We start from the raw sequence: 17,383 nt of genomic DNA, 5'->3' as shown, positions 1-17,383 counted from the left end.
GTTGTGAAATGCATTAGTGGCTTTAGAGTTAAAGGTGTAATTCACATTTCTAAAACAACTTTAACTTTGCTGTGTACTAATATGACTGTACTTGTGACTAATGATAGAATTTGGAACTCACTGCAATGAAGGAATTGTACTACTTTTCCTGAAAATCCTAACATTCTTATTCAAAAGCACCACATAGGTTTTCTAAGGGACATTGTCACACAAAGGAGATGGCCTTAATGTTCAAGGATTAGTTTCACTTAAATTGACTTATTCACTGGTCTCCCTCATTACTCTCCTCTTCTGTGAGCTCCAAATCTTTGAAACAGAGCAAAGATATTTATGTAATTCCTAGAAGGAGATTTTTCACTTTAGTATTCTTCATCTGCATCACCAGACCCTCCTGAAAGAATCAATAGTGACTTTCAGGGACTTTCTGGAGTCACACAAACTGCTGATGGACTCCAGGCTCCAGAAGCTTTAAATAATGGAAGAAGTAGGCTGATCAAGACTAGATCCTATAACAGGTAGCAGTTTTATTTCCCAGCAAGTTAATAATTGCTGTCTAAAGTAATGATCATGTAATATCAATCTGTTACCTGCCTTCATTATACATCAATAAAATTTGCCAGGACACCTGCCTGGCTCACGGTGCTTTCAAAGGAATAGACCTCTGCAAGGTATCACCACAGTTAATCTCCAGAGCTTCCAAGATTTTGTATTATTTCTCATCTAACAGAATTCAATAGTACATTTGCGAAAGGCAGTGGCAAACTGCAGATTATATAACCTGCAGAACACATGCAGGAACCAGCGGTCTAGAAAACCTGACATAAACTAAGAGAAATGAGGCTCTTTAGCCTCAGGAAGACTCAATAGCACTTAACAAGCCTTGAAGTACGTGGAGGGTGGTGCAAACAAGCAGGAGTTTCTAGGTGGACATGACAAAGATGTGAAGCTTAACCTGCAGTGAGAAATCTCTGTGTTTTAAGACCACCATTAATAAAACTTCCAAACTGAAGAACAGTTGAACAGAGCAAAAAGATTGCACGGGTATACTGTGGAGTCTTAACCACTGGAGATATTTAGAAACAGAGACAAAATTGTCACAAATGACAAGAGACAGTTGAACCTGACATTAAGCAGGAGAATGGACTGGATGACCTCTTAAGATTTTCCAGTCCTATTTTTCTTTAATTCTAAAAATAAACGAAAAAAGATTATCGCTACTTCACTTAATGCTAGTATATTGATTTTAGCAACAAATACCAAAGTTTAAAAGGATTCCTATTAGCTGTATATGATGGATCTGGTTTTTTAGAACCTTTGTTGCTTCTGAAATAACAGATTTTAAAACCAAGAAAATTGTAGGAAAAAACATTTACAGTTACCTCCTCCAGTTTTCATACCATGTTACTTTGTAAATTGAAATTAAAATGTATATAAGCATGCTATTTCCAAAAGAAAGTTGGTTCATTCTTACTAAACTCAGGGTACTAGAGACACTAATTTCGTGGTTAGAGTGTAGATGAAAAAGACATTCAGCTTATGACACTATTCTAATCAAGAAAATAGGTAAGAGTAAAAAATAAAACTTTTTCCCTTCTTTCCCTTCCAAAGTGAGAACTCAAAGGAATCTCCCACAGATTTCTTACCATTTTATAGAGATCTGAAACACTGATCTGATCTGAATCCACAACCTCAAAGTCCTTCCGAGGAACTAAATCTAGGCCCAAATGTCTGCAAAAGAGAAAGAAGGAACAATGGTCAGTATAATATGTTAGAGTGTTCATTGTTGTCTACTACATGCACTTACTCAAGGGCAAGGACACAAAAAATACTGAACTGCTTGTCTTTTTGAAATTGTTAAATCATTAAAAAAGACAATACTTCTGAACAGAATTAAATGCAAATATCAACCTAAATCCACTAAGAACTTGTTACTTTTTGTTCCCTGACTTCAGTGGAGCTACAGCAATTAATGCAGTTGAAGCTTTTGGGCAGTATGTTGGTACAGTACCCAGAACAAGTTCATTTCATATACAGAAATGTACTAGACAAATAAATGTAGTACTCTGCTTTCTGCTGCAGTATTTGAGTAAGTTCCTGCACTACATCATGAAAAAGTTCCAATAGTAGCCCTACTCAAATGTGCAAATAGATACTGTGCCTTGGGAAGCTGATTTGAAATTCCTGATATTTATGCACCTAAACCCCCAACTTTATCACTGCATAAACACAGTGTTTTTTCAATAATAAACAATAACTGCAATATCAACAAGAATTTAAATCTGTAACACACACATACCAAAAATGCCTTTTAATTGCTCTTAGCTGAAATAATATTTTGGCTCAAATCAAATATATAAACTACTTTTTTTAAAAAGTACAGCAGTGTAAAGATGACGACTAGTTAAATTCTGTAGTAAAGAAGGCAGTTCAGGTCACAGGTGCATGTGAGTAGTAGACAGAATAAGGTGTTTCGCATCCAGACAAATAAACAAAGAACTATTAACAAGGAATTGATAATTGTAGACTGCAGAACGTGTCAAAACCCCACTTTTGCTCTGCAGATCTTCATGTTTTGAGGCATAAAGTGTTCTGAGCATTAGAATAAAAAGCTATTCTAAGCACACAAAATATGAGGAAAAGAAACACATGCATGAACCATTTTCCTGCTTTCATCATCAACATAACTTTGATACATTATTTGCAGAGATTTTATATTGAAATTCTTATTAGTCTTAAAGAAAAAAAAATTCAGAAGAGGTGTCCTCATGGATTACCTTTGCACTCCTTCTGTTACTAACTATAAAAGCAAAAAATTTAATTTTGTTATCAGAGGGGGAAACATTTTGCACAGACTTGTTCCTGATGGCAAATGAACAATTTTATTTGAATAAACCTCTCAGGTACCGCAGAATAATTGTACGGTGCAATAACTAGAAGCCTCTAGATAATACAGTGTCTTTCTGAGCAATTAACTTAAAACAACAGCAAGGAAGAACCAGTGGTTTGCATGACGCCCAGTTACCTTTGCTGACCACTGCACTTTCAATCATTTCCCATGTTTCCCAACTCCATAACTCTTTTTGAAACTTTGTTTAATCAAGTTTTCCTTCCTTAATTATATCCTTAAACCATCACATCTCAGAAAAATAGTTCAACCCAGTCCACTTGCTGGCAAACAACTGTTAGACAGTACTATAATTGCCATTAAAATATTGTAGTGACAAACTGGAATTTCCACATTCTTAGTTCTTTGCCAAAAGCAATTACATTTTCAATGGAAAAGGAAACAATTTTCCTTCTTCAATGCAGTTTTCATGCCAAATACCAGTTTCTAAACTCTAAGGCTAAATTTGAAAGTGATGGTTATACATCTTTCACAGATTTTGTTTTGATTAAACCTATCAAACACCAGCTATCTGAAAACTGCAGCTGTGAAGATGAAAATTACTGTATCTATTTACCAAATAAAAAAGATTAAAATAAGAATGCACTAGGTAATGCTTACCTGCAGCTGCCATTTGAGCCTACTTATAATAGAAAGTCCAAAAATATAATAGAAAAAAAAGCACATTACTATTTTTCATGTTACCAAAGAGTCCACTTCAAAGTTTTTTTAAAAGTTAATGCTCATTATATTAATTCACAGAAGTTTTCCTGAATCTGAATATCTAAACCACCTCCAAGATAGGGACCCTGTCATTCACATGTTTACAAACACTCAGCCCTGAAGTATATTCATAAAGGAACTTCTCTTCAACATACAGATATTAACAAATTACTTCCTAATAACATTATCAAAACCACTTGTAAGTGCATTACAGTTCCACTGCAGTCACAGAGCACTATTAAAGTGTTACAGAAAAAACTGCCAAAGCTAATCATAGCCTGATATTGTTCTATTCTCATAATTTCAACTCTCTAGAGAACTGAGGTCAAACGGTGGTTGGACTCATTACTCAATACATGACAAAGGTATTATCTTCTACTTAATAATGTTCAACACAACTGCAGTAGCATCCCTATGAAACTTATTCAATATCCTATTTTTAGTTAAATCCCTTAACACCATGGATTTCCAGCCCAGAAGATTCTCATTCTCTAATACTACACTAATCCTGCACAATACTTGCTCCCAGCAAGTAAAGGTGTCTTTGGCTTCAGTACTAACATGCTGTCATTTATTGTGCAGGTGGAAGTTCAGGTTAATGCATATAATTTGTATTAATTATTTTTGTCTGCGAAGGCCTGAAAACCTAGTGCTTGAAATGGCAGTGGTAGTCAGTGGCCCACTTTCACTCTCTATTATCAAATACTGTGGGAATATAAGAGCACGAGCTGTCAAGCAGTATTTCTCCAAAACATAGCATGCATAAAATCTAGATAATGTGTTTTGTTTATTTGACAGTTCCTCCCTCCACAATACTTTCTTTTACAAGAAAATTCATGTGCCTTTTTAATTCTGCCGTAACACTGAACTGCCTTTAAAAAATATTTCCCAAGTATATTTACAAAATGTCCCCAAGCCTATCAATTACCTCTTGAGAACATGATTGGGATAACTCCAGGTGACACTTAGATATTCCTCCTCTTCTACATAGAAGTCTTTAGAATTTTCCTTTCTTTGAGAAAAAAATATTTAAACAAAATCCACCACCTCAAATCTCTAGACACCTTTCCCTCAAGTAATACAAAGACAAGACAATAGACAAAAATACTAGCATTTTTAATACTGAAAGGGATAAACTCTACTTCAGGTTAATTGAGCTTCTAGAGAAAGTCAACTTAGGTTTAACAGTAATTTTAAAGCACAATACTAATTTCTAATACTTTCATTTAATACCAATGTTACACCATTTAGAACTCAAAACCAACAAGTCATAACAACTCTTCCTAGAAGAACCTTGCAGAAATTTGTCATTGACTAAAAAAAAGTCTGTAAATGGAACATCCAGTCTTGAAGAATAGATTGGGAGAACTCATCACATCTCTAGAGTGTGCAGGATCTCATCCCCTTCGCTTCAAAAACCTGAACTTTGCCTTGACTCTTTTCAGCTTTAATTTTGCATCCACCAGTTCTTGTGTTCATTCACTCATTATATCAAAGCCTCATTTAATATCATTCCTATTTCTCTTTTACAAATACATTTATAAAAGTGGTGAAGGGACAGGATATGATCCTGACAGTAATTCACATAGAATACATGCAGATTTGAAGGAAATGAAATACAGAAATCCATGGAAAATTAAATATATGAAAGACATGTTTGTGAAAATTAGACTGTGCTAATACAGCTTGATACTATTTGACAGAATTAAGTTACTTTGTATACAAAGAAACTGCAGCGACTGTAATCCTAAAAGATATTAGTAAAGAGCCCACGTAATGTTATACAGGAAATTATTACTTAAAATGAATATGATGAGATGAAGGGAAGTAATCTTAGTCAGGAATTGATTAAAGGGATGGCAGCAAATACTCCTGAACATGGAAATATCAGACTACAGAGAGAGGTTATTAAGGTTTTCCTCAAAGACTGACATCCAAGAGAGTTCCTTACTGTTTTAATCCCTCTTCAATAATTACTACAAGCACATTCAGGAGAGGGAAAAATTATTACATGTTTAGACAGAAGTAGAGACTATTCTTTGTGCAACCTTCTTAGAGGTATTTCATTGTGGTTGTTTAAATTGTTCACTCCCATTTTGATACAACAATGACGACTACTATAAGAATTTCTGTAACTTTCAAAATAATTTCCAGATATTACGACCTCATATGTACATCTAAAACATATCTCCAAATGCATTTTACAAACTTTAAGCTAATTGTTGCAACACTGCCAGGTAGTAATTCTTTTTCCTTTTATGTCAAGAAAAATATGACAAAAAAGTAAGTCACCCAAAATCCAAAAATAATCTTCTAAGGATATAAGCACTGAAGTTTAGGACTTAAGTTTTAAGATGATGCTTACTTCATTCTATCACACTATTCCCTCTAGTGTTACACATGTTAGTAGATAGTAGGTACTGCTGGCATTCCGACTGTAATTCTGAGATAAGAGAAAGACCATGACTTTAAAACAGTGTTTCATTTTATTTGTATGACAGTATGAAAGATTTTACTAACATTTTTTTCCCCATTTTTATTTTTAAACATTCATTTGTAATTTTTGGCTATCTCTGGATCTTTCTGTGCAGAATTTATGGCAACTATTTGGAAGATTTCTTTTAATACAATGATTTTAATAAAATTTTATGCAAAAAATAAAAACTTTTGACTTAAAAGTAATATAAGACTACAAACTCATCTTGTTTATGGCTTTTGCCTGTCTAAAATCTCTAAGTATTGGTGTCTCCCCCTCCCCTACTCTGTTTCTGAGCCTAAACATATAGCACCTATCCCACATTTATAGGGAGGGAAGTGTCTTCCCTCAGTATAAAAGGGAAAGCAATTGTGCTCAGAAACTTGGATGCTTTACGTTAATCTCCTGACAGGTATTTTATTAATCTGAAAGAATCAGTCCTGAAGATCATTTAAGATGATCTCTGATTTTTAAGTTAAATTACTGTCCTGAAATCTTCATCTGCCTTTTTGGTAAATAAGGTATGCACATACTGCTGCAGTTAATTTTTTGCACTAGAGCAGAAGCAGAGCTTTCACATTTCAAATAGAAGCTCTGTAAAGCCAATCCCCTCACCTGCTTTTGATGCAAAAGACTCTGGAATGAAACAGCTTTTTGTTAGTAAAAAACTTTAATTCTGGTTTCCCTTTCTAACCACTAGTGAAAGTTGAAAACCTTACCCATTCATTTAAAAAAAGCTAAACAAATATTTCAAAATCAAGTTTCTATGTTATTTGCAATGTGATTTAAAATGAGATGAACAACTGCAGATTTCACTTTATGATTTAAAATAAGATGATGAATTGCAGACTTCAGGTTTATAATGTTTGTTTCCTCCTCTATAACTTTTTCTTTGTTACATACAGACCATTGGGTATTTCCAATAGCATTTCAGACTTCAACAAATCAATATTCTAATAAATTGTAACAGAGTGAAACATTTTTTAAAAACACGAGTATTTGTTAAATTCTACATAAAACCTAGCAAGATATGGAGGAAAAAAGACTGTATATCAAATTTCAGCTGTGCAGAAATACACAGAAGAATGCTTAAAACTGAAAGTCTAAAATCACTAAGATGCTTATCTAAAGGTAGGAAATTCTGCTCTTTTGAGCAATTGGGAAATACAAAAACCTATATATCAGCACTACCACGCACTGTATGCATACAAAACCAAGCTAACTTGGAAGAAGTAACAAAGCATCATAAAAAGGATGCATCTAGGATCATATTTCTCTTATGGGGAAAAATAACATATAAGCAAGAGAAAACTAAATTGCTACACTAAGCAGAAATCTGTATTGTGTTGTAAGAACGACTAGCAATAATACAAAAGGGTAGCATCAGTAATTGTAAAATAAATAATATCCCTCCATGTTAAATAGGCCAAACTACAGAGCAAAACTTCTTAGTATTTAGGCTAAGCATACAAAAATAAGAAAAAAAAAGTTCACATAGTACTTCTGAAAGCAGTTTCAATTATTTCTTTCACAAAAAAATCTTTAACTGCTAATCCAAGGACTCTATCTGTCCCTCGATTTCCCCCAACTCCAACGAGAACACAAGGGATGACTACAGAACCACTGCCAGTGTATTTAAGGGAAAATGAGACCTGTTCAACAAACTCAAAAGAACCCCTAACTGGTGGTAACAGCAAGTGTGCTTTTCACACCTGCATCACTCCTTCTCAATTAATACAATGCATTAATGATCAAGGTCAGGATAAAAGTAGCTTTACACTAAATAAACATACGTGCTACATATTAAACGTCTAAGATTGCTTCCTGGAAGCTACCTGGGCATGGAATGTCTCCAGTTAGACAGTACTGTCTTGAATAATTACAGACCTGCTCAAATTGCATGTATTTAAGCTTCTCAGTTAACATTAATGCTTTGTAATAACATTTTTCATTGATTTTATTTGCAAATCTCAAGTATGATAGACTAAGCAATGAGTATTATTACATCATTTGAGAAATGGCAGTACTATGTGAATATGTATATAAAAATCATTAGTTTTTTTAACAGATTAAGACAGGTGGTCATCAGTTTCATGATAAAACTTAAGGAGGGGACATACAAGAAGGTGACAGAACTCTCCCAGAAATACTGTGGAAAAGAGTGACGTTTCAGAAGGACATTCCAAACTCCCAGACATTTATATTTAAATACTGCATTGTGTACAGATTTAACTAAATATCTTTTCAATCATATGCCTTTTTATTCAGTTCCTTTATTGATACCCTCTTCGTTTTAAGCATGTATCTCTGATTCACATACCTTTTTCTCTAAGAAGGTCAGTACCTGTTCTTTTTTTTTCCTTAAAAGCATCCTAAGCAGGTTAGTTTCATCATGAACATATTTATATTTACTGATTTCACTGATGCATCTCCATAATTTTCTGCAGCTAATTTCATCCATACACACTTTGAGTAAAAATATCTAGGCATATTGTTCAAAAATGGTCTCTTGGTTCCCATTTACTCTACTGGGAACGATAACAGAAAATATCTGTAACTCCGCACTGCAGAACAATGACTTGATGCAATCTATTAGTCTATGTCTATGTCCTTCAGAGCTTTCTTTCAATAAGAGAGAAATTAAACGTAGCATGGGGGCTAGCTAAATCCTCACAAATGTATTCAAGTATGTCTCCGAGAGAGTCCTGAAGTACTTGGCTAAGGAACCGAGACATGACAAAGACATGTTAGTGAAAAGCATTTAACTTACTTAACTTTCAGAATTCTTCCCTGCCCCCCATAGGTTAATTAGCACTAAACCTACTCCTGGTTGAAAAGCAGTTGCTGTATGTCTGAGGAGAGTAATATTTCCTTTGTAAAGTTCATATTTGTGTCATGCAAAACTTACCTGTCTGATACACTATATCTCAGAACAAAACCACTTCTGGTGAAGGGCTAGTTTTTGTCTACTCACAATTGCCATTTCAGTTTCTAACTGAATTGCAGTCCTCTTTGGCTCTAAAAAACCTCTCCACAAATTCACCACAGAACTGACCACAGAGAGGCTAAGCCTCTAAGAAATGTCTTTATATAAAAAGTCTAAATATCACAACCTCAGGTCCAGTGTAATTGTTGACAGTGAGATTCTCTATTTATTGTACCAACCATTAAAATACTTCAACTGAAAAAATGTGGATTTAGTATCTAAACACATCCTCCCAGGCCTAATATTCACTATATTGACACCAAGTAGGTAAAGTGACCTAAACCTTTTAAAAGTGCAGATAGCCTTAGAAAAGGCCTACTAATATGCAAACAGCTCATTTTTATAGTAATAGTACAACTATGCAATAAACTCACTGTAAAAAGTTGTATTTAATTTCCAAATAATCAAATGTTCTACCCGTGTACAAATACTACTGGAAGAAAAGTGATGTTGGTTTGCTGTGGTGTGGTTTTTTTGTTTGGGTTTTTTTTTTTAATAAAAGCTATTTAAAAATAATTAGAACAAACAGTACCCAGCTGGTACCTGTACTTACTCATTGCCCCAGTCCAGCCTCACTGTGAGGTGTCTCTTGACCTCTCGCACCTGATCCTGTGTCAAGTGACCTGACAGCAGCTGTCTACGTAGGTCAATGAGTTCATTCATCACATGCCGCAGTTTGTAGAAAAGATCTACCTTATGTTTCTGTAAAGGCATATTTTTGGGAGGAGAGGGGAAGAGAGAGAGAGAAAGAAGGAAAGAAAGAAAGAAAGGAAGGGGGCAGGGGGGAGAAAAGTGGGAAGGGAGGAAGAGAGGAGGAGAGATTAATAAGTTTGGAAAGAGAAAGAGTGTGAGAAAGAAAGAAAGAGAAAGAAAGAGAGATATTAATAAGTTACCAAATTTTCATTTAATTACCCTAGAGGAACATTATTCCAGTTTGAACAAGCTTTAAAATATTTATTATCAAAAAGTAGTGTTAACTGACACTATTTAAACTGAATAACTTCTTATTTCTAAAGTTTAGGCTCAATCTGTTAAGGGGTCCATTTTTTGATGGAACCTAATGCTATAGATAAGAGGATTCATAATGTGCCATAGAGATCACTTATTCCAATCACATAATAAATCCAAGGATTTAAAGTAACAGAGAGGTGAAAAAAATTGGGGTTTGTCAGCAGCTAACTTAATGGCTCTAACCAGTTAGCAAACACAATGATTCACACAACAGAAAATCACTTTTAATAGTCCAATTACTAACATTTACCCAGGTATATGTGTTAGGTGGGAAGGATACAAATATTCATTATCTGCACTCTAAAAGGGACTAAAACAATTAATGATAAAATCCACATGCAGAACTACTATAAAAGAGGAAAATTACCATAGACAGTAAAAAAATCCCACACCGCCACCATCAGAAAAAAAAAAAAAAATCTAAACAACTAACACTGCAATCCTTTCCAAAAGAACCAGTATTCTTCAAATAGGGGGAGTGGGGAAGAACCAAAATCAAATCCCCAAAAACCAGACAGAAGTGGAAATACAATTTTTTTTTTCCTGCAGGAAATAACTACATGGGAAGATCACAAAAAAGAAATGCTGATGTTAACATCCAAGGCCACATATAAGCACCCATAAGATAAGGAAGGGTGTCCAAAATACTCCAGTATCTGCTAGGTAAGTACTGTGCCTAGATCTTGTCTACACAGATCATGTCTCATACTCCATAAAATGACCAATGTGCAATGAATGACGATCCCAAGAAGAAGAAAAAAAAAAATCCTGTTGCGAAGAAAAAAAAAAATCCTGTTGCAGCTGAATGCTGGGGTTCTTTTTAAACAACTAAGCTCCATTCCCACTTGTATGCAAAGCTTGAAATGTTCGAATCTCACTTAGGGAAAACACTGACTAGATGCACTGAAACTGAGATGTCATAAGCTAGCACTGTCTTGATCGCATTATTGCTTATAAATGAGTTTTTTATAAAATCTCTCTAATTAAAGATACCTGCATCTATCAAGACTAGATCCAATAGAGAAACATCTACAAAGAAAAATGTGGTTTGTATTGCAACATATTATTAGAAAAAAATTTTTTCACTTGTTTTACCAAAAACAGGTAAGATGAAAACAGATTTTCCATCTACTTGGGTTTGTTTTCCTACAAGACCACTGCATTTGCATGACTTGGGAAAACAGATTTCAATGCAATCCATTTTGATCAGCAATTTGTTAATTTTTCTGAACCTGATTACACATCTGTTTTGCTGAAGCAGGTTATAGCACAGATGGAATCATCTGCTGTTCTTACCAAAAGATTTTGAGATTAAAAGATGCACAATCTTTCAACTTTACATCAACATTGGTTATGGTCCTGCCCCCCAAAATTAAATACAGACACCAGATCCAACAGAAAAAAATGCATTTCCAGGGCTGAAAAATGCTTATTCTAGGAATATAATCATGCATATCTGATAAGTATAAAATGATCAGATTTGTGTTTAGGTTTTTTCACTAAATGTGGTCAAAAATAAACGCTATATAAGATGAAGAAGGCAACAGGTATAGGAAAAGCCCATTTTTACATGCTATTTATGGAAACACAAAAAGGTCATTACTTATTCTATCACAAGATGAAGAAAAAGGAGTTTGGGATTACCAAATAAGCAAATTAGGTAAATAAACAGTTGGCAATGAAATGATCATGATAATCAGCTCCAAAATCATCATATTCAGAATTCCCAAATAAACCTGCTGAAAGAGTTACCCTCTCACGCTAGTAATGATGGTTTCAAGGCTATCAAGCCATTTACATCCAGAACACTATGCTGGTTAAATTGCTGTATGGACACACCTTTACACAGTTATTTTTTACGTAAGTATCAGAAGTACTTACTTTAAATACAAATACATGAGAAATGAGACTCTACAATACAATTTTGTAAAAGCTAGGTACATTAAGTCCTACACAATGATCCAAAAAAAAAAAAGAAAAACCCCCAAAACTCAAACCTCTCTCAAACCTCAAGCACCTCTCCCATGTCCCATAATCAGGACAATATGCCCTTTTCAGCTTTAGTTCCCAAACTTGTTCTTCAGAATATACTTCATCTGCTTTGAACAAAATGAGCAAGAATTGATAGAAAGCTAAACATATGGTGTCCTTTTCTGAAAATACAAGGTCCCCTATAAGGAAGGAAGAGGTATCAGAAAGTGGAAAGCCAGAGAAGCTCTAGCTGTGATCTCAGGCAAACAGTTATGAAGTGAACCATAGATGCAAGATTCATTGAAGTGAAGGAAAATACTTGTGAGGGAGAAAGGAGGGCTAGAACAAAGTTGAAGATAGTTTAATTCCAGGCTTGCAGGTAGTAAGGAGTTTGAAGGAGTCAAAAAACAGTTTATAACACTGCTCTTCACACTACATCGAGTCTAGACACCAATAAGCTCAATTTGGGAGCGAGGGAGGAAGAGAGGTCCAGGTATTTTAATGACTTTCCTCTGACTTCTCTCTTCCAAGAAAAAAAGACCTTCACAATTCTACACTAGTCTGAGCTGATCAGGATTCCTACCCCCATATCAAGAAAACTGATTAAAGTGAAACAGATGACCCTAGACTACATTTCCAGAAAAACTGATTTTATGCATTAGAGCCATTCAAGCAATTTTAGTCAGAGTAGCACCATAAACAAACCTAAAACTTTATCATCTTGTTAATAGCTAAACTAAAAAATGCAAGTCAAGCTTATATGTAAGTGTTCATTCTGGTTTACAGTAAATTGTCATACAACCTCTCATTTTTCATCCAACTTTGTCACGAACTACCAAGCAATGAACACCATCAGTCCCTCCAGGATGATCTGCTGTGAACATTTATAAATATATTTGGTAACTGGTTTGCATCCAGAATATAAAAATACGCAAAACTTTTATGGTAATAATGAGGGTGTGTCAAGAAAGAATATGGATAGCCTTAATGAAGGAGGGACCCTCTATTTACAAGAGCACAAGTCTGTCCTCTAGCACATCTTGTTGCCGTATTGTACTATGCCCAGATGCAAAAACCTTTGCTGTATTTCTTTGATCTGTTACTACTAACAAGTCATGCTTATCAATGCTTGAATAATCTTCATATGTACAGCTACACATCAAAAAGTGGGATTCTGGCAATATTTTTTTTCCTTTTAATGACTCCATATTAACTCTATAGAGAACAAAAGTCAAAAGATGGTCTAGATGTTGTGGAGGGTTGACCTTTACGGGTTGCCAGGCCCCTACTCAGCTGCACTCTCACTCTCCCTCTTCAACAAGCCGGGGTGTAGGGGGGCAGGGGAATAAAATGAAAATATTTGTGGGTTGCAATAAAGACAGGGAGATCATTTATCAATTACCATCCCAGCAAAACAGACTTTACTTGCGGGAAATTAATTTAATTTATTGACAATTAAAATAGAGTTGGGTGGTGAGAAACAAAGACCAAAAAAACATAAAACCCCTCATCCCCACCCTCCCTCTCGCCAGGCTCAACTTCTTCATTCCTGACTCCTCCACCCCTCCTCTGCCACCAGCAGAAGAATGGCAGGGCTCAGTCCACAGCAGCTCCTCTCTGCTTCTCTTTCCTCCTCACACTCTTTCCCGGCTCCAGCTCGGGTTCTGCCCACGGGCCCAGTTCTTCTGGAGAAAGTTGCTCTGGTGTGGCCTCCCCAGGGCCTGCAGTGTGGATACCTGCTCTACCACCTGTTTACCTCCTCCCCTCCTCCTGCTTTGGCCAGGGTGTTCATGGGGCTGTTTCTCCCTCTTTTTCCCCCTCGTCCTCACTGCCTGTGTGGCCATGTGCCCTTTCTTAAACATGCTCTCCCAGAGGCATCAGGGCTTGCTTAACAGGCTCAGCTGTGCCCTGTAGCAGGTCTCTTGTGGAACCAGCTGGAACTGGCCTCTCCCCAGAGACATCCCCACTGCCAACACCTGGGCACAGCACCTGACACAGGAATAACCCTGTGCTCATATGAACACAAAGCTGTGTCATGCTTCAGTGCAACAGCACATGCTCCCTGTTTCATGTCTACGATGGCTTTGAAATACTAAGGCTGCCTTTGTCATTCTTCTCTAAATAAATATCAACACAATATGAAAATATATAAAGGACATATATTATGGAAGATGACCTATTTATAGTCATTTTGTTACCATGGCTTCACTCAACGCTACTGTAAAGGTCAGGATTTTGCCTCTCTCAAGAGCAATCCCTTAAGAGATTTCCCACAGAACTGCCTTAGGCTACAGTAGGGGCGAGGGGCACAAAAAATTTTTTTCCTTATAAAAGTGAGTAGCTTTTCCTGGGTTCCTTGTTACGGATTTCAGTATCTAAATTAGATATTAAAGCCTGCATGCACCATCAGCCCATGAAAGGAACTAGCAAAGCTAGAAACAAAAACATTCATGTCTGTCTTTACAGTTTTGTCTGGATTTTTTTAATTAAGCAAATTATTTTATAGTAAAGCTCTGTTGAAATTTACAGATTTGTGCAATATTTATAGTTTAATCTTACCCAAAATCTCTACTAATACTACCATGCAAACCTTAAACACTACCTGTCAAATTAAGTAGCATTCATCAAGCATCTGTTGATGAATAAAGGTCAGACTTTACAGGTCAGTACAAGGACGTCTCAGGGAAAGGAACTGAAGTAAAACATGTGTGGGAGATGTGGATAGTACTCAGGTATTGAGACTAGCACCCACAGAAAAGCAAAACAAATTGAGAACACAATTAATACTTGCACATATTCTTCTGTTCTATATATATGCCTACACATCTAGTCCTGTTTTATTGTAGAACTAAGCTGGACTTTAGTAAGCTAAAAAATACAGAAAATAGGGAAAAAGTAGCATTAAGCAAGTATAAAGTAAAACTTCTCCGAATTAAAACTGCAAAGCACATTTACAAAGGGTTGTGATACTGTCCTCGAGTTTTCACAAGAGTCCGGGGTTGAGCTCACACTTCAACAGCACACAACTGAACATTCAACAAACATCAGCCTTTCAGACAACTAATAGACTGAGAAAGGGGGGCACCTCTGTTTTGGTTTATTTCCATTCTTCTGTCCTGAAGTTCTCTATTTATTCGTAAGGATGCATTACCATGAATAATATTTATTCTCTCCTATGAATATTCATAGCTTTTAGCTTCAAACAAATTATTTAATATAAATCTGTTTTAAATTGATTCTCTACTGCATTCACAGAGGGCATTTCAATTTACAGTGTGTATTAAAGCAGAGTAAATTAGTGTGACAGAAAAATAAATTCTTTAGACTCTTTTGCCAATTAAAATGTGTAAAATAGTTTAAAATACTGACACATGACAAAGGGAAAACTTAAGCAGTAAAAAGAATGATGGAACATCAATAAAGAAAGCAAAATCAGAGCAAAACAACAAAATAAAACCATTACAAGATAAGCAGAGATGTTGCTACAAGCTTTTCTTTTACATTAGGTTAAATGACATATCTGAATCACCATATACCATATTTTATTTAATACAGTAACTCTTCTCTGGATATACTATATCCATATGTTTCTTTCAAATAGTGAAACCCTTGAGCTAAGAGCTAAAAGAGACACTGAATTTACAGCAGTAACTTCAGGAAAAGGTTCCTTGCATTCTTGGAAACAATCCAAGTAGAAACTACAAGAATTCTGGCTTTCCCTGAGTCGCAAAGAGAAAAAATATTCTCGAAAGAATGAAATCTGTGATATAAAGTCTTAAATTGTACAGAAGCTGATTTTATATGGGCATCCTCATACTAGCAGCATATATACAAACTCTGTTCACTGCTCATTATTCCCATTATATCTCTGAAATGTACTAGAAATTTCATTTGTGCAGAACTTGTGCTAACCTCCTCCTCTACTTAAGAGGATTTAATGTGCTTCACCAGAAACTTTATGCAGTGAAGCAACAATTGGATTGCCTCCAAAATAATTTCAGAACTGCCTTGGATTGCACATTTCTACTTTTTTGGGTTTTTTTTTTTTTTTTTAAATGCAATTACATTAAAATCCTTTATGTCAAACAGAAAACAACAATTCTTCAATCTGCTCCAAAAAAAAAATGGTGTATTTAAATCAAAGCTATCTACCAACGAGACCAAAAACTTGGTGATACATCTGTTGCAAACCGAATGAATACCTTCCATCTTTTCATAGCTATAAACATCATGCTAAGAGGACTCCAGGTAACATTACAGCAATAGCAACATTTAAGGTAGTAACACAGCACAGGGGACAAGTCTTCGTAATGTTATCAAAGCTACTTGCTCTTGAGAAGGGCTGTTTTCTCTCCTAAGATCTCAATTACAATCTACAAATGACAACAGGTAATATTTAAGCAAGTTATCACAATAGTCTGTATTTAACAAATCAACCCATCTTGAGTTCAGAGCTATCCATATAGTAGTATGAAGAAAAATATATTTATGAAGGGTTAGTACCATGCTACTGCCCTCTTTCAAAAAGACAATTTTTTCCCTATTTTTTCATATCACCTCATAGATGTTAAATGTCTAACTTAATGATGCAATTCAGGATCTATTTTTATTGCTAGTAATGCAATATGGTACAAAGAAAATTATATTTTTCAATTTCCCTTATAAACAACTTTTCCACTTTAAAAATCAGTTTACCATATATGTAAATAACTCCAAGTTACTGAACTCACTAGCAGTCAAAATGTGCATCTTGACTCTTCTCTCTCTTCCTTATTTACAAGTTCAGTTACCCAAGTTGCCTAATAGAGTAACTTGCAACAAGTAACAGAGGATAGCATTTAACAGTTACAGAAAACAATTTAAACAGATCTGACATGGCTTTGGTGTCTGACCATGCTACTAGTATACATGTGATTTTGTTACTTTTATCACCATCAAGAAATGTAACTCGGCCAGAATGTGACAGGTATTCTGGGTGCAAATTAGTGTTTGTTTTGGTTAACAGAAAAATATGATACAAAGAAGGGAGATTGGTCTTCTCCATGAAAAATAAGGAGGGGCTCTGTTGGATAATTACCTTCTTCTGAAAAGAAGAAAAATGTGGTTGAAGAAATACCCTAAACTGATCCTCTGCCTCCAGCCCAACCCTATCCTGGCTGTCACTGATGGCTGGAAAAATGAGATTATGAAAGAGACTGCAGCTTACTATTATTTTGTTGAAATTCAATTGAAGTTCTAATTCTTTAGGAGTTACAGCAACATTAACCTCATTTCATAGTATCATAACAAACTTTTAACAAATCTTAAGGAAGTGGGATTGAAGAGGATAACT

At 35.3% G+C, this 17,383-nt stretch overlaps 1 protein-coding gene across 1 annotated transcript in view; it reads right to left on the bottom strand.

The window, feature by feature from the left end:
* The window catches only part of DOCK3 (dedicator of cytokinesis 3), a 205,599-nt gene that overhangs the window by 138,726 nt on the left and 49,490 nt on the right, over nucleotides 1-17,383 (bottom strand). Inside the window, exons 7-8 of the mRNA XM_026857605.1 lie at nucleotides 9,623-9,771; nucleotides 1,644-1,728 (exon numbers count right to left, since the gene is read on the bottom strand). Of these exons, the coding sequence (XP_026713406.1) occupies nucleotides 1,644-1,728; nucleotides 9,623-9,771 (234 nt within the window). The remainder of the gene's footprint in view (nucleotides 1-1,643; nucleotides 1,729-9,622; nucleotides 9,772-17,383) is intronic.

The sequence above is a fragment of the Athene cunicularia genome, assembly GCF_003259725.1.
Source record: "Athene cunicularia isolate RWA chromosome 12 unlocalized genomic scaffold, athCun1 chr12_part1, whole genome shotgun sequence".
Taxonomy (NCBI): Eukaryota; Metazoa; Chordata; class Aves; order Strigiformes; family Strigidae; genus Athene; species Athene cunicularia.
Note: the sequence above shows the minus strand (reverse complement) of the source record. Positions and strands in the feature narration are given on the sequence as shown.